The sequence below is a fragment of the Myxine glutinosa genome, chromosome 11, assembly GCF_964187855.1.
Source record: "Myxine glutinosa chromosome 11, kmMyxGlut1.1, whole genome shotgun sequence".
In the NCBI taxonomy this organism is placed as follows: Eukaryota; Metazoa; Chordata; class Myxini; order Myxiniformes; family Myxinidae; genus Myxine; species Myxine glutinosa.
This window is the reverse complement of record NC_136271.1, coordinates 58,903,699-58,922,712: the sequence shown is the minus strand read 5'-3', so window position 1 is coordinate 58,922,712 and position 19,014 is coordinate 58,903,699. Positions and strand designations below refer to the sequence as shown.

Sequence of the window (19,014 nt, the reverse complement as noted above, 5' to 3'; positions counted from 1 at the left end):
TACTACAACAGAACCATCAGTATCTCAATTCCGCATTGCATTGATTTACTGATGGTTCAACTGTGATATTCACATCACCAGGTGTTGAAAGAAGACTGCATCTGGCAACAACACCAAATCTACATGGTTATGGTGGTGGAAGAGAAACCACTTAAATACAGATGTCTTAACCAACTTAAGCACGCAAGGAACTTGCCATAGCAAAACAAGATGTTAGGGTTTTCTAGGATCAGTATACATTGTGACAACAAAATGTCAGTTTATAATCCCCGTCCAGGTTAAAATAAAATATGCTCGTGATGATCATGAGATTCATCAAACTACAGGTGATCAAGATGTTTGTGGCCGCACATTGACAGCGAAAAATAAAATAACGTTCAGTGCCATAGTTAACAGCGCGGACTGACACTTCTGCCATGGCGGTAAAATAAACATCAGCGATTTCTCCAGCATTTGCTCACGTGATCCAGTTTTCAAGTTTATTCCAGGACAAATCTAATCTGCCGCAATTTGGACCAATTTTCAGCCGAGGATCTAGCTTCACAATTAAGCAATTGGAAGTGCACTTTGTCATGTCAGTATTGTAAGGACAAAAGGTGAGTTTACACGTTTTGTTTATTTATGAGCCTGCTGGAATTCAGGTACACAGCCCTGCCCGTACCGTGTTTACAGCTGCCTCCATCAGCACAATGGCCTGCTAAAGCAGCTGAGGTTACCATTGTTCTTTCGAGGCAAATAAGGATGTGACATCAAGCCACAGGATTATGTTAATGTCGTCATACGTCTTTGTATTTTTAACAACCCGGTGAAAGAGAATTTGAGGTGCAATGACCACTCCTTTGAAGAATAATGACCAATACATTTTACTGGTAGTACCTGCCAAGCCAGGTACGCTGGATAAATACACATGTCTGAGCATAATATGTTAAATTGTACTTATAACACAGAAAAACTTTTTAGATAAAAAGCTTTGTTTGATTATAATTATTACTACTACTATCATGATGATTAATATTACAAGTAGTTACAAACCATGCATGTACGCTAGGTTTCACAACGCTGTGAACTTTGTTGAGGTATTATCAAACTTTATCTTGCTTTGCTTTATAAAACAATAAAATTTACATGCTCGCTCATCGTACATTGTTACGAGTTTCTCATGACTCTTTAAAATGGAGGAATTCCAGACTTTAACAAGGATAGTGTCAAAAAAGGATGTGACATCAAGTCACAGGAGCTTCCTGGACAGTTTGATCAATATAGCTTTGTACCATGAAAATAAAGGTTGATAAGCATATGCTAAATGCTGTGGGATAAGTGTGTATCGTTGGTTCTTATCTCAATGTGCGGGTATCAGAAGGTGGAATGGAACCCTACCTAGGTCTCAAAGTATCCACTTGTATGTGTATGTGCACACATATACAGTGCCTTCAGAAAGTATTCCCACCCCTTGACCTTTTTCACATTTTGTTGTGTTAAAGCCTGAATTTATAATGGTTAAATTGAGATTTTTTTGTCATTGATCTACACATAACACCCCATAATGTCAAAGTGGAGTTTCTGTTAAAGATTTTTTTTACAACATAAAAAAAAATGAAAAGCTGAAATGTCTTGAGTCAAGTATTCAACCCATTTACTATGACACTCCAAATTAAGTACAGGTGCATCCAATTTCCTTTGATAATCCTTCAGATGTCTCTACAACTTTAAAGGACTCCACCTGTGGCCAATTCAATTGATTGGACATGATTTAGAAACAAACACACCTTTCTATATAAGGTTCCACAGTTGACAGTGGATGTCAGAGCAGAAACTCGACAATGAAGTCCAAGGAGCTGTCCGCAGAACTCCGAGATAGAATTGTGAGGAGGTTTAGATATAGGGAAGGTTATAAAACAATTTCTAGAGTGTTGAAAATTCCCAAGAGCACAGTGAGCTCCATAATTAGGAAATGGAAAGAATATGGAACTACCCAGACTCTTCCTAGAGCTGGCTGTCTGATTTTGCTGAATGCAAAGCGCTGCGTCTGGCGGAAACCGAGCACAACTCATCAACCATCGAATACCATCCCTATCGTGAAGCATGGTGGACCTTGGTGGTGGCAGCATCATGCTATGGGGATGCTTTCAGCAGCAGGGATTGTGAGACTTGGCAGGATAGAGGGGACAATGAATGGAGCCAAATACAGGCAAATCCTTGAAGAAAACCTGCTTCAGAGTGCAAAAGACCTTAGACTGCAACAAAGATTTATGTTTCTACAGGACATTGACCCCAAGCATACAGCCAAATAAACTCTGGAATGGCTTCATATTGTTGCGGTTTTGAGTTTGTACAGTGAGTCTAATAAAGGTTAAAACTTGCCCCTCATAGTTAGTCACACAAGCAACATGTAGCCTCGTGATAGTATAGTTATGTCTTAGTATTTGTAAGCTTAGTTCCTTTCCATTTGTTAGTTCTGCGTTGAGTAGAGCCAAGAGAATAGGCCCTACTGTCACCGACTATCCAGCGTCCGTAGCCTCATGCCCTTTTGCGCTAACGTTGGTTCATTTTGGGCGAGTTAACACGAGGCAGGCTAGGAGGACCGGGGCGGAGCGGCAGAAGCGCTGACGGTAAGCACGAGCCACCAATCAGAGCTCAGAGGTGGTGGCGGTGGCGTGGCGTCACAGGGTGTGGTGAGAGGGTTCGAGAGAGGATCCAGAAGGTTCAGGGGGCATAGCTATAAAACCCACTGCGCAAAGCCCTCAAAAGGACTCTCACAGATGGACTTGCACTCGATAGGACTCTCGCAGATTGACTTGCACTCGATAGGACTCGCGCGGAAAGGATTAATGAAAGGACTCTCGCAAATGGACTTGCACTCGATAGGACTCTCGCAGATGGACTTGCACTCGATAGGACTCGCGCGGAAAGGATTAATGAAAGGACTCGCGAGTGGAGAGCACTGAAGAACTCGCGTGCACTAACCAGCTCAGAGGATCGAGGAAGAGGAGTGGGCAGCGTCAGAGAACTGTGAAAGATACGTGGGCGCAGCCAGACTCGCATGAACCGATATACAGCGCATTAAGTCGCGCGAGTGAGAACGTCTGTGTAATCGCCAGCCGCGCTGAGAGTCCCGCCCTTTACTGTTCCACCTCGTCATCTGCCTTGTTCGGGAGACGCGCTACAAGTTCCTGCCATCGCCTGCTACCATCTTCGTGGGACGTGCTGGGGCCGTGGAGAGCCGGACGGGGACCGTCTCTAGACGACCACGTCGACGCGTTGGGGAACATCTACCCATCTGCAATTCCCTGTGTGAGTGTGAGACGGGCCCGAGTCCAGGGAATAAGATAAGATTGTCTAAGGCTGCTTTGTGTCTCTGCGTCCCTGATCATTGTACATACGTGTGGGAATAATTAAACCTGTGTTCTTCCTTTCTTCCATTCGATCGTTTCTGTGGTTTCTTGATTGGCTAAGCGTGGTACGAATAGGATCGCTCGAATCAGGTTCCACTAATTAAGACTGCACAGACCACGTGGTACTCAATCCGCTCGGCGTAGTCAAACCAGACGTGGCTCGTGTGAGGCTTGTTTCCTCGCTTACAGGGCAGCGTGGGGAATTAGGTACGAGCGAGAAGTGGTCCCGAGACCCTACTCCGCATTTGTCCGGAAGGGACGTATCAAGCCTCGGTTCCGCCAAGCCCAGAAAGAACAAGGGGATTAATACCCCCTTTGTAAGGGGAAGTAGGGCGGCGTAGAACCGTAACAATATAAAGAACGTGAAAGTCCTTGAGTGGCCCAGCCAAAGCCTAGATTTGAATTCAATTGAGAATCTGTGGAAAGACTTGAAGATTGCTGTTCACTGACGCTCCCCATCCAACTTGACAGAGCTTGAGCAAATCTGCAAGGAAGAATGGGAGAAACTCCCTAAATCCAGATTTGCAAATCTAATAGACATACCCAAGAAGACTCGAAGCTGTAATCACTGATAAAGCCGCTTCTACGAAGTATTGACTCAGGGGGTTGAATACTTGTGTAAATAAGATATTTCTGTATTTCATTCTTAATTATTTTGTAAACATATTCAAAAAATATAATTCCACTTTGACATGATGTGCTATTCTGTGGAGATCAGTTCCAAGAAAATTAAAATTTAATGCATTTTAAATTCAGACTGAAACACAACAATGTGAAAAAAGTCAAAGGGTGTGAATACTTTCTGAAGGCACTTTATGTATATAATATATATTTGTCGCATATTTCCGGTACTTCCGGTATTATATATATTGTTGCGGATTCGGGGGTCGGCGCTCCCCTTATCAATGGGGGGGGGGGGGTTAATCCCCTTGACTTTTAAGCTGGCCATCCCCCAATCCTGGAAGCTATGACGCTCCTTCCGGTCGGAATTAGCTAGGGTGATTGGTCAATGAAGTCCCAAATACCTACTTACTAACCCGACCGTAAAGCAGGGAAATAACTCCCACTCAAACCACGGATAAGATGGAAATTGCCGAGCGGTTAGCAATCCGCGGCCCGAGCCATTAACAAAGACTAACCCGATCCTGAGCGGTTCTGAAATTGTGCCACAGGTACTCAATCGAGAAAAGACTAAAACTATCGGATAAGAGGACCCCAGAGTGTAGGAAGAACAAATAAGGGTTTATTTATTATGGTCAAAAACCCAAAGAGGAAACGAAAGGAATATACAGGAGGAGGAAGAAGCAGAAGGACACAGGGCAATCTTATCTACATGGTCTTAACTTATAACGCCAGGACAAACAGACACACTCACACGGAATTGTAGGGGTAGGGCAGGAAGGTCCAGGCAGATGGTCAGGCGCCGCGTCCGGTCCCGACTCGTGCCGTGGTGGTGATGGACCACGAGCGGACCTTACAGATATATCGGGGGGGACTGGGATGCTATGCACGGGATAACCGTATAGCGTGCCAACACTCTCTCTCTCTCTATTAATGTTCGTCTCAACAAGGCAGTTCGTATCAAAGGGGCACCCTCACGCAGTTCTTCTTGCACGCCGTCCTTCAAGTCCTTGCAAAAGGAGGCCGCCGAATGAAGTCCCCCGCATGAAGTCCGTTACAATCGATGGTCCCCTGCGCAGTCCGTAAAAGGGCTTCGCGCTTGCGCTTATATAACGCGCTTTGAGATCAATGCGCGCACTTTGAAACCACGCCCGCCAGCGAGCTCACCTCAGCCCTGGTTGGTTAGCGAGGGCTCACCGGCTCCGCCCTTGACGGCGAGTTGACAGGGCCACGCCTCGTTCCTGGCGCTCCGCCCCCTTCTTCCTCGAGCTTGACCGCGTGGTTAATGGTGTTTGTTTGAGCAAACTTCAGCTCAACGCAGCGAACGCTGCTGGCAAGCGGAGATGCGTAATAGAATTGGGAGAGAGAGGTTGGAAAGGAAGCGAATGGGGCCTATCTTATTTGATTAATGCACGCAGAGCGAATGGGGCCTATCTTATTTGATTAATGCACGCAGATTCAACTATTGGGAACATGGCCTTATCTGACACATAATAAGGAAATAACTAAAGTTCCTATGGTGTCCTACATGTTGCATATGGACTAACTACGGGTGCGACCTTAACCTTTTAAATGATGGAATATTTACAAGAATTATTTACAAGTGAGGGTTCTAAAAACCGCAACAATATATATACACACAGTCGGACCCCGCTGTTCACGGTTCCGCTATTCACGGGTTCCGCGTATTTGCGGTTGATAAAATGTGACCTGTTTCTCGATTTGCGAAAAAGTGTCCCACGTGTTCACGGTTTTTTTTCTATTTGCGGCCGTGTTCCGTAAAATTGCGGATTTTTTTTCCTATTCGTGGCTGTGTTCCACAAATTCGCGGTTTTTCAGGGGCGCAAAAAAAATTCACGAGCTGCGAGCTTGACACATTTATAAAACCCATCTTTCACCAGACATACATAAAGCAGGTGGACATGCGCAAAAAAACATCTTCCACAAGCAGCGAGCATGACCTGCTTCTACATTCACTGCTGTGTGCTTTGAGTTGGCATGGCTTTCAGGGCCGCAAATTTTAGCTACACGATAATTGAAAGCTTTGCGGGATGTTCCACCAGCTGCGTGACACGTCATCCTCGCGAGTTACTGGACAGAATGAAAACACTCCACAGTATCTATTAGTCCCTTTTCCCCAATGAAACTGGCATGGCATGCATTCACGGATTTTTTTCCGGCACTTTAGAGCCACTTCTACAAAGCCTCGCCATTTCCTCGTGGTATTTGCCTCGCCAATTCCGGGATTATTGCCAACATTCGTGGGATTTGCCTCACCACTTGCAGGATTATCGGCGACATTCGCGGGATTTGTCTTGCCATTTCCAGGAATTGACTCGCCATTTCCAGGAATTGTCTCGCCATTTCCGGGACTTTCATCGACCTTCGCAGATTACCGTCGACATTCTCAGGATTTGCCTCACTATTCGCGAATTTTGCCTCGCCATTCACAGTTTGGTCCTCTCTATTCACGGATTTTCGTGACTCGGGAACCTATCCGCCCTTTTTCCATTGAAACAATGTCCCGCTATTCGCGGTTTCACAATTTGCGGCTTTTTCCAGGAACGTATCCCCCGCGAATAGTGGAGTCCCACGGTGTGTGTATGTATATATATATATATATATATACTAGCAGAAGTACCCGGCATTGCCGGGCGGGGGAGGAGGAGGGGAGGGGGAAGAGGAGGGGAACGGAATGGGGGGAGGGGGGAGGGGGAGGGGGGATGGGGAGGGGGAAGGGGGGGAGGAGGAGGGGAGGGGGGAGGAGGAGGGGAGGTGGAAGAGGAGGGGAGGGGAACAGGGGGGAGGGGGAGGGGAACAGGGGGGGAGGGGGAGGGGAACAGGGGGGAGGGGAAGGGGGGAGGGGAAGGGGGAGGGGAGGGTGTGGGGGTGCCCGGGGGAAGAAGGGCCCCTCCCGCTTCCCCTCCCGCTTCACCTCCCCCTCCCCCTCCCCCCTTCCCCCTCCCCCCCTCTCCCCCCCCTCCCCCTCCCCCATCCCCCCCGTTCCCCTCCCCTCCTCCTCCCCCTTAACACCAGGGGGGTTGACTCAGCCTGTCATCCTACAGAGGTCGGCAAATTGAGTACCAGTTCACTGGTAATTCCCTGTGTGCCGCAAGAGGCGCCTAACAGGGTTGGCGGCACGAACCCGGAAGTCGGAACTCATTGTCGTCAAATAAATGTAGCATGTATGTTTCACTCTCTGTCACATGCCGTTGGTCCATGTCAATCGGATGAAGTTGAAAAATTAACATTACGAAGTTTCTCTGGGACGTACTGATTCCGAATAATGAAGTTGAAAAATTAACGTTCCGAAATACGCTAATTATGCTAACAGAAACGCTGGCGCTGCGAAGCGCTAGAGGGAGCGCTGCGCTCGCTCCCTTCGATTCCTCCCCTCTTCTTTCTGCTAGCGCTTCTGCGCTAATACGCTAATTTTAAAACCCGAAGCTTTTTAAAATTTAAGGTGTGCTGTAGTTGCTCTGAGACGTACTGATTCCGAATATGCCTTTGGTTTTTCTCTGCGATGAGTAGTTCTCGAGTTATAAGAGGACAAACAAACATACTTTACTGCTTTATAGATATAGAAGTTGGTACGATTCGGCCAAGGAATCCCAGAGATAATTGCAATTAAGTGAGCGACGTCACGGAACGCGCCGCCGGTAATATATTATAATTTATGGTAATCTATGCAGCACGACATGGTCATCACGGAAAACAAGGCGCCTTTGCCGGCGCAAAACGGATCTCCCAGGGTCAAACTCGGTATCGTTGTGAGCGCACGGTTCATCCCTTCAAGAAAAAGTTTATTTTGTAAAAATCGAACCACGCGTTAAAAAGATATGACTGGTTTTGTTCGCCGGCATGTCGGCGCTCGAATCGGTCGCGATAAAATCCAACACGTCCTTTGTCGGGGTCGTCTGAACCAACCACGGGGCCTAGAAGGCTGGGACTGGTCTCAGAAGTTAGGTCTCGATCATATCTCGTAATGCTGGAAGCTGCACGTCTCTGTGATAATCTTGTGGACCATGACAAGAGATCATGCGAGTCGCTCGCAACGGCTTCAAGCACTTCCGCATTCGACCATTTCATGAACGCCATACGCCCCACCCATCAAAGCGCGTACATATTAAACGAACATACAGTGGCCCATGTGTCGTCATTTGCGCATGCGCAAGAGTGAGAACCGCCTGTGCACCATTACGCTAACAGAAGCGCTGGTGCTGCGAAGCGCTAGAGGGAGCGCTGCGCTCCCTCCCTTCGATTCCCTCCCTCTTCTGCTAGCGCTTCTGCGCTAATACGCTAATTTTAAAACCCGAAGTTTTTTAAAATTTAAGGTGTGCTGTAGTTGCTCTGAGACGTACTGATTCCGAATATGCCTTTGGTTTTTCTCTGCGATGAGTAGTTCTCGAGTTATAAGAGGACAAGCAAACAAACATACTTTACTGCTTTATATAGATAGATAGATAGATAGATAGATAGATAGATAGATAGATAGATAGATATATATATATATATATATATATATATATATATATATATATATATATATATATATATATATATATATATATATAAATAAATATATATATATATATATATATACATACATACATATATACATATACTAGCAGGAGTACCCGTGGCATTGCCATGGAGGGGATGGGGGCGGGGGGTGGGAGGCAGGAGAGGGGGGAGTGGGGGGAGTGGAAGGGGGAGGGGGAGGCGAGGGGAGAGGGACAGGAAAGATATACTACATAGACATCTTTTGGGGGGGGGGGGGGTTGGCTTTGACAGGCCCCTCCGTTTTGGGGGAGGGGGGAAGGGAAGGAGGAAAAATTTACCCATGCAAGGAGTGCTTTAACCTCAGTGTTTCCCAGGTAAAAAAGGAAATTGTAATACCCTCCGCCACCATCACCAGGTGGCGCTACACGGTACACATTTACATAGGGAACTTACGCCCCTCCCACGGTCCCCAACATCCCCACATGAGGTCGTGGCCCCATAGCCTATGTTACCCCCAGACAAAGTTGTATTTGTATTTGTACCCGGTGTAAAGTATATAAGTGTTTATAGCTGGAGTACCCGGCATTGCTCAAGCGAAAAAGAAACATCAACATATTTGAAATGAGGGCAAATGTAATGGAAAAGCAATTACATCCAAATCAGAATCCATCACAAATGTCAAATCATCATTTTACCTTTTCGTTGAATATATGCTGCTGAATGTGCCATTGATCACGTTTCTGAGTTAAGTATGACGACGTTCAGGAAGAAGAAGAAGAAGCTTTACCCTCAACTTGGCCCACTTCCGGTATTGTTTGATTATTTGCTTTCAAATGTCTGGTAATTGTTTTGTATTTATTTATGCGAATGTGTACTTGTATATAACTGTTATTAATCAAAAAGGCTTCGGCATTACAGAGCAATTCTTTAAAAATCCCCCCAAAAAATCGAACTTCAAAAAATGTGGTATATAGCCATCTCTGAGGAAAATGGCTATATACTACATGGTCAAAAGTATGTGGACACCCGAACATCACACACACATGTGCTCGTTGAACATCTCATTCCAAAATCATGGGCATTAATATAGAGTTGGTCCCCACCTTTGCTGCTATAACAGCCTCCACTCTTCTGGGAAAGCTTTCCACTAGATGTTGGAACATTGCTGCAGGGATTTGCTTGTAGTCCCTTCTGGGAAAGCTTTCCACTAGATGTTGGAACATTGCTGCAGGGATTTGCTTCCATTCAGACACAAAAGCATTCGTGAGATCGGGCACTGATGTTGGGTGATTAGGCCTGGCTTGTAGTCGGCGTTCCAATTCATCCCAAAGGTGTTCGATGGGGTTGAGGTCAGGGCTTTGTGCAGGCCAGTCAAGTTCTTCCACACCGATCTCGACAAACAATTTCTGTATGGACTTCGCTTTGTGCATGGGGGCATTGTCATGCCGAAACAGGAAAGGGCCTTCCCCAAACTGTTGCCACAAAGTTAGAAGCACATAATCATCTAGAATGTCATTGTATGCTGTCGCGTTAAGATTTCCCTTCAGTGGACCTTAGGGGCCTAGCCCGAACCATGAAATACAGCCCCAGACCATTATTCTTCCTCTACCAAACTTCACAGTTGGCACTATGCATTCGGGCAGGTAGCGTTCTCCTGGCATCTGCCAAACCCAGATTCGTCCGTCTGACTGCCAGATGGTGAAGCGCGATTCATCACTCCAGAGAACGCATTTACACTGCTCCAGAGTCCAATGGCGGCAAGCTTTACACCACTCCAGTTGATGATTGGCATTGTGCATGGTGATCTTGGGGCTTGTGTGCAGCTGCTCGGCCATGAAAACCCATTTCATGAAGCTCCCGATGAACAGTTGTTGTGCTTACGTTGCTTCCAGAGGCAGTTTGGAACTCGGTAGTGAGTGTTGCAACCAAGGACAGACGATTTTTATGCGCGACGCGCGTCAGAACTCGGCGGTCCCGTTCTGTGAGCTTGAGTGGCCTACCATTTTGCGGCTGAGCTGTTAATGCTCCGAGACGTTTCCACTTCACAATAACAGCACTTACAGTTGACCGGGGCAGCTCTAGCATGGCAGAAATTTGATGAACTGACTTGTTGGAAAGGTGGCATTCTATGACAGTGCCACGTTGAACGTCACTGAGCTCTTCAGTACAGCCCATTCTACTGCCAATGTTTGTTTATGTGTGGAGATTGCATGGCTGTGTGCTTGATTATATATACCTGTCAGCAATGTGTGTGGCTGAAACAGTGGAATCCACTAATTAGAAGGGGTGTCCGCATACTTTTGGCCATGTAGTGTATATATGTATACAGTCACGTGAAAAAGTAAGTACACCCCATGTAAAGTTTTGACTTTTTCAACATATTTCAACATACAGCTATTTGATCTTCATTTCAACAATATTGATAGATAAAGGTGATATAATATAACAGATATCATGAAACATTTACATTTTGTAGTCCATTGTATAATTTAAATAAACATAAATGCAAATTTCGAATGTGGAAAAAGTAAGTACACCCCATGAAATGTTTTTTAAAAATCTTTTTAACATATGTGGACATATCACTATTTGATCTTCATTTAAACAGTATCTATAGATAAAGGTGATCTAATTGAACAAAAAACAATGAGAAAATTAACTTGCAATAATTTATTCAACAAACAAATTGTTGCACAGCATGCACAATTGCATGCACAGCTCGTTTCTAATCCCCCCACATCATCTCGATGGGATTTAGATCCGGGCTTTGACTTGGCCATTCCAGAACCCTCCATTTCTTTCTTTTCAGCCATTCCTTGGTGGATTTACTGGTATGTTTAGGGTCATTGTCATGTTGCAAGGTCCACCTTCGGTTGAGCTTCAACTTTCCGCCTCACATTATCCTCAAGCACCCTCTGGTACAATGAAGAATTCATAGTGGATTCTATGATTGTGAGCTGCCCAGGCCCTGATGCAGCAAAGCTCCCCCAAACCATAATATTTCCACCACCATGCTTTACAGTTGTTATCAGGTTCTTGTGGTCAAATGCTGTCTTTGGGTTTCGCCAAACATGTCTGCTGGTACTATGGCCAAATAGCTCTACCTTTGACTCATCTGTCCAGAGCACAGTGTTCCAGAAGTGCTGGTCTTTGCCTAGGTGTTCATTGGCAAACTTTAGTCTTGCCCTGATGTTCGTTTTGGACAGCAAAAGTTTCCTCCTGGTACACGTCCCATGTAGATCAAATTTGTGCAGCCTCTTTCTAATGGTAGACTCGTGCACTTTGACATCAACAGTGGCAAGAGCTACCTGTAGGTCCCGTGATGACATTCTGGGGTTCTTAGAGACTTCTTTCAGCATCTTGCGGTCTGCTCTCGGGCTAAACTTGCTGGGGCGGCCTGGCCTGAACAAGTTGGCAGTTGTTTGGAATCTTCTCCACTTGTAGATGATCTTCCAGACAGTCGAATGATTGATTTCAAATTGTTTGGATATCTTTTTAAATCCCTTCCCAGACTCGTTGGCATCTATAAGGCCAGAAAAAAAAAATGAGTTGGTGATCGTCCCCGCCCGACCCTACGAAACACACCCGACCCGAAACTTTTTTTTTTTTTTTTTTTGAAAAAAATCATTCAAAAACGATCTTTTCACAGTCAAATTTGGCGCCGTCTGCACCGCATGCGCAGTGCGTGCTGCGCAGTGCATGCTGCGCAGAGCGTCGCAAGTGCCTCAGGCAACTTCACCCATTTTACGTTAGCCATTCATGGCGGCTATTGTGTGAGATTTTTCCCGCTGAAATCTGTATCGATTCGTGATAGAATCGGCTTGAAATGCCTATTGTGATCGCATCAATAGCCCGTGAGGGCTCTTCCAAGACGGTGAAGGACTGGTTTGCGTGCAATATCGAGTTGGATGTTACAATCTCGGACTTCTATGCAGAGTTCTCAGACGGCAAGTATGAATGTAACATTTGTACTGCAAAGCCAGTACCAAAGCGTGGCAGAAATCTTGTTCAACATGCTCAATAGTTTCAAGGTGCCAAGGGCATGGTGTTTATCTGTTTTTCCGATGTCATGGTGTATATACATGTACAGGTGTCTTGCCCTTTCACTACCAAGCTCAGCTAGGACATTCAACATCATCCAAAATCACACAAACACTGTGTTTCATAGAGATTTGGGCAATGTCTGTAAATCTGTGAGATGAATGAAGAAATTAAATCATTTTGAGGAGAAAGGAGTCTTTATTTCATATTTTTCCATGTCAACAAAACTCAATGGAAAGTAGGAAAAAAAATAAAAAATAAAAATAAAAACCTCCCTCCCTACCCGAACTTTTGAGAAAAAAGGACGATCACCAACTCATTTTTTTTATCTGGCCTAACCTTCTTTCTGAAGGCCTCAGACAGCTCTTTTGATCTAGGCATGGTGACGCCGCACACTTCAACAACAAAGAGCAAACCAAACTAAATGACTGAGGTTTAAATAAGACAGGTTCCTCCAAGATCCTCTCTAACGATGTTCTAATCATTTGCGCCTGAGCTGGTGCACCTGATTCTAATTTTAGGTATTTGAAGTAGTGATAAATGTAGGGGTGTACTTACTTTTTCCACGTGCGAAATTTACATTTATGTTAATTTATATTATACAATGGACTACAAAATGTAAATGTTCCATGATATTTGTTATACTATATCACTTTTATCTATCATTATTGTTGAAATGAAGATCAAATAGCTGTATGTTGAAATATGTTGAAAAAGTCAAAACTTTACATGGGGTGTTACTTACTTTTTCACGTGACTGTGTGTGTGTGTGTGTGTGTGTGTGTGTGTGTGTGTGTGTGTGTGTGTGTGTGTGTGTGTGTGTGTGTGTGTGTGTGTGTGTGTGTATATATATATATTATATATATATATATATATATATATATATATATATATATCTGTGCAGTGTCTGTCCTGTGTTGTCCTGTGTTGTGTTGTCATGTCTTGTCTTGTCTTGTCACTGAACTACTTTCTCAAACTTTTGTGAAATCGTATCAAACTTCTGGTATGCACATATCTCTCCCGTCGGTATGTCCTAAGGGTATTCTTTTGAAAACATTTCCAATTATTATTATTTTTTGGGGAATTTTTTTTTTTTCAACTTCAATTGTTTATAAAATGTGATATCACGTATATTACAAATACATTTGTGCAAAATAATTGTTTGAATTATGATTGGTTTAAACCATGACAAAACGGCAACTCGGGTACAGTCATTTATCTATGAATCTACACATCTGGGCAGTGTCTGTGTTGTCACTTAACGACTCCCTCAAACTTTTGTTTCCGTGGTTGTGAAGTGTTTTTAATAACGTTGTGGTGGTTTTGAATCACGTGCTGGTGAGGTATTTTGAATTATGTGGTGGTGAGGTGTTTTTAAATGACGTGGTGGTGAGGTGTTTTTAAGATTTACGTGGGGGTGAGGTATTTATAATTACGTGGTGGTGAGGTATTTATAATTACGTGGTGGTGAGGTGTTTTTAAATGACGTGGTGGTGAGGTGTTTTGAATTACGTGGTGGTGAGGTGTTTTGAATTACTTAGTGGTGAGGTGTTTTTAAATGACGTGGTGAGGTGTTTTTAATTTCGTGGCTGTGAGGTGTTTTTATTACGTGTTTTATGGCTGTGAGGTGTTTTTAATTTTGTAGTGGTGAGGTGTTCTTATTCCATGTTTTATGGCTGTGAGGTGTTTTTACTTTCGTGGTGGTGAGGTGTTTTTAATTTCGTGGTGGTGAGGTGTTTTTAATTTCGTGGTGGTGAGGTGTTTTTATTACGTGTTTTATGGCTGTGAGGTGTTTTTATTTCGTGTTTTATGGCTGTGAGGTGTTTTTAATTTTGTGGTGGTGAAGTGTTTTTATTTCATGTTTTATGGCTGTGAGGTGTTTTTATTATGTGTTTTATGGCTGTGAGGTGTTTTTATTACGTGTTTGATGGGTGTGAGGTGTTTTCAATTTCGTGGTGGTGAGGTGTTTTTAATTTCGTGGTGGTGAGGTGTTTTTAATTGGTGGTGAGGTGAGGTGAGGTGGTGAGGTGTTTTTATTATGTGTTTTATTGCTGTGAGGTGTTTTAAATTACGTGGTGGTGAGGTGTTTTTAATTACTTGGTGGTGAGGTGTTTTGAATTACTTGGTGGTGAGGTGTTTTGAATTACTTGGTGGTGAGGTGTTTTGAATTACTTGGTGGTGAGGTGTTTTGAATTACATGGTGGTGAGGTGTAATCATCCCCTATGTATGTGCTGAGGGGTTCTTTCTTGAAAAAAAACATTCAACCTAAATCTTCAACCTAAATTGTCTATAAAAATGTAATATCACAAACACAACAAATACATTTGTGCAAAGTAATTGTTTGTATTATGATTGGTGTAAATCATGACAACACAACAACTCAGGTACAGTCATTCGCCTCAGCTAAAATAAGCCCGTTCCTCAGTAACGACGCTTGGTGAGGCGTGCGCAGCGAACCGAGCCAAGCTCGTATTTATATATATATATATATATATATATATATATATATATATATATATATATATATACATATATACATATATATATATAATATTATATATATATATATATATATATATATATATATATATATATATATATATACATATATAGATACATACATACATACATTCATACATACATACATATATATGTAGTTGCATGTTGTAAAGTAAAAAAAGTTGGTGTTTCCTTGACTATTGTAATCTCGTTCCGAGATCCCCTTGAACAACTCTTTTCACGATGTTTCCAGAAACAACTGATGTTAGTAGAATGTTTGAAGGAGAAAACTTGTAAATATTTTTGCCATTCATAATGTTTTAATAAATCTCCCTTACACATAGATAAATAAACCACTGTTATCATATTTGGCTCTCCTTGATGTAAGCAGTGTTTTTCTATTGTTAACAAGGAGTGAAACTACAGTGTATTTCTACCTAAAATGTTTCTATATTCTCACAAGTTTGTTCCACAAGTATATTTTATAGAAAATTAAAACCACATGATGGTTCCAAGTTATAATTCCAACCTCTACTTTGTTGTGTTTTCACCACCAATGGAATTATCATTTGTAAATATACTTTTGAGGGGTGTAACGCATCAAGACGTGTTTATCCAATTTACCTGTGGTCGCTAAATTAACATTGTCATGATGAAACAAGCAACCTGCCTCGTAACCTTCTGCGATGAATCGTGGTTTGCAAAGCAAGTTTGCATGTCCACTGCTCTAGAGTCCAATGGCGGCGAGCCTTACACCACTCCAGCCAACGCTTGGCATTGCTCATGGTGATCTTAGGCTTGTGTGTGGCTGCTCGCTGGTATGAAGGTTGTCATGGACATGACATGCGATCGCTTTCAGCGAGCTGTGAACGTGTGTGTGTGTGTGTGTGTACATAGAGTTCATTACGAAGACGAAACAGCAGGGAATACCACAGGCCAGACAGAAAGTCACTTGCTCAGGTAAGCATGTCACTTACACTCACTTTTTTTTAAACAATCGCCACCCCATATCATCCTCCATCCATTGAAAATACAAAGTAGTTTTATTCTTGATGTGAACTACACCACTGAAATAATTCACGGTTTCAGTGCACTTGACTAAGTGATTTACTTTGTGACATATATATTTTTAATTACATGGGATCATTAATAGTACTATCCAATAATCTTACGAAGAAAGTAACATCAATAACACTAAATTAATCTCATCACACAGGATGTTATTATGCTGAAGGCACTCTCCAGTCACGGACTGTGGCACCACCTGCAACCTATCAGGGACAGGACAGTTACTATTCGCTTCTCATATGAGGCATTGCTGACGCTTCAATCTCAGACTGAATGAATATTTCCCAATACAGGGTGGTGGAGGTGGAGGGTCATGCTGGAAGGGGTGTGGAGGGATGGCCATTTTGGGTCGACAATGGGTAACCTTGAGGGCTTCATCTGGTGGTAAATGGTAAATTTATTACAATAAAATGGGATCTTGAAGCATAAAGTGTGCAGTATGATGAAGAACTAGTCTTGCTCTTGAAGGCTTAGTGCCGATCTGCGTTGGCAGGCAGGTAGAAGAATGGACGACATCAACAAAACGTGGGATTGAGGTGTGCTTACTGCCATGGGAAAAAGGAGAAGCTGGCGTTTCAGGCGTTAACCCTTCCTCAGAACAAAAGACAAAGTAATGTTTGATTATAGAGTTCAGACCAGCATTAGTTCTCCATAAATATTGCCTGCCATGCCCCCAGTGGCAGGCAATATTTATGGAGAACTCCTGCTGGAGTCTCGGCACACTCTAAGAAAATGGTTTATCTCTTGACCCCCCCCCCCCCCCCCCCCCCCCCTGCATGCCTTTCAATGTCTTTTCCAGAAACTTCTCAATCAACCACCATTAACTACACGTGGGCTATGTCTGAATTCAAACAAGCACCAAAAAAATGAAAGCAAGGTCACGACACTCAGATACCGACACTCCAATTTTGGGAGGCATTTCATCGTACAGTAAGAATACCAAATTTGTGGATGGATTTTAATTGAGTCGAACACAGCGCAAAGGAAGCAGATGAGGATAATTATAGATTGGTTGCTTTAACACTAAAAAATAACGTTTTTCTTTGGTGGATTATGTGACGTGGTCAATAAAATAGACATCTTTCCTTGAGGCAATAAATTGTCCAATACAGTCGATCCTTAATTTTATTATTCAAATTCACAATCCCTTCAGCTTATTCCATTATCCACCATTGTTATGCTACTTTTGTTTATTTCAGAATCCTATGCAGTACTATCTTTGCTTCTTCCACCAGCAAATTGCCACAAAGTTCATTCTGTCATCAAATCAGAAAAGACCATGCTTATTCTATGATGAGTTCTTCACTGTCACTGTTATTCCAGGAAGTGAATTGACATATACTCGACTGACGTTAATCGACATCCGTTTCATGAATTCTTTATACGTGACCAGACAAGTAATTAATACGTGTGTCTGTGTTGAATTTACAAATATCCATTAGGGTTGAAGGAAGGAGTACGAGAGTGCTACTTGTACAGCCCCAGCCGCCGTGACTCATTCTGCTGTAAAGATTGTTCAGGAGCCCAAACGGATCTCTGTTAACAAAGGGGATCTTGTAAATATGCGTGACGAAACGCCTAATGTAGGGAAATCAAATTAAACAAAGTGCGTTTCCTGTGTGCCGAAGGTGGACGGGGCAGTTTGGGCCTGCGCCCCCTGCCCCATGTGGGAACACAGCACCGCTTTCTCAAAGGCAGGAAGTCAGGTCTTGGGGGTTTGGGGGAGGAACGCCCAAGCCTTCGGTTCAGATTTCCGTTTGCTTACATTAGAACAGATTTCACACACTGTACATCAAAATGAAATGAACGAGTCGGTGCAAACCGCAGAAATCGAATCTAAACACTCGGCGAAGGCTTGCATTGGTACAGGGTTCAGTGGTACACATTTGCGAGCGACAATTAGATTACTGATTTGCTAAGTTCAATTACAATGACTGAAGTACACGTCACTTCCGTTAAAACGAGCGAATGTCATGAAAAGAAGAAGATTAGGGAATTTGTTAATTGATATTTTCTCAGTGGTAAATTTATTGCAATAAGCTTCAGTGTTTCAGATTTCTCGACTTTTAATAGCCTCCGAATGTTGTATTCCTTAAATGTTCCTCTCTGTTGCACTAACTAAAGTCTCCCATGAGATACACCGAAGGGTTTTTAGCAACAAGTGACACAATCGTTCTAATATCCCATGAAGTCCACAATTACCTGGTGATGAAAAACTTATTGCGTTGCCATGGAATCTGATTTATTTATGACTATTGCTAGTTACTTAACGGTCCCGATTATTCCTGCCTTCTTATGGGGTCGGTTGGAGACCATTTTCATATCAAGTCTCTCGTGAACCGACTGTCCAAGCACACCATTCGACTGAAGGTGGCAGGAAATTGTAATTTGTCCAGGATGCCGGTGATAACTTGCCCATTCTTCACAAAGGTCACCGTGGGATTTTCAACGCCCACCAACTCATGTGAGGATGCCTAGTTCAACGTGCTCCTCAGGACGGCACACACATTGATGACTCGCCACACCTGTGAAACACCAGGACGACGGTTTATAGCTGGGTCGAGATTCAAATTGTTGGGATAGACAGACAGCTCAATGGCAAGTCCACAAACTTCTAGGCTGTCCTACCGGTCCCATGGGATACGCTTTAGATTCAGAACTATTTATAGGTTGCACAACTGAATTAAATTGAAGACAATTTTGTCTGCATATGTACTCGTCGTCGTTCGTATGCAGCTCGTGACTGCGGGTTAGCATCAGTTTTCGTAGGGGCGTGACAGTGGCAATGATGCAGTGCCCCCGATGCAGTGCCCCTGTTGTTTAGAGCAGCAGTATTGAAATTTGTTAATGGTGGCTGTAATAGCTCGCCTACTCTTCATGAAAGACTGT

General features: G+C 43.4%; 1 protein-coding gene across 3 annotated transcripts in view; it reads left to right on the top strand.

The window, feature by feature from the left end:
- LOC137436682 (microtubule cross-linking factor 2) overlaps positions 1–19,014 on the top strand; it is a 71,334-nt gene that overhangs the window by 16,527 nt on the left and 35,793 nt on the right. For all 3 annotated transcript variants that reach the window (XM_068130671.2, XM_068130670.2, XM_068130672.2), the window contains exon 4: positions 15,955–16,017. In XM_068130671.2, the coding sequence (XP_067986772.2) occupies positions 15,955–16,017 (63 nt within the window). The remainder of the gene's footprint in view (positions 1–15,954; positions 16,018–19,014) is intronic.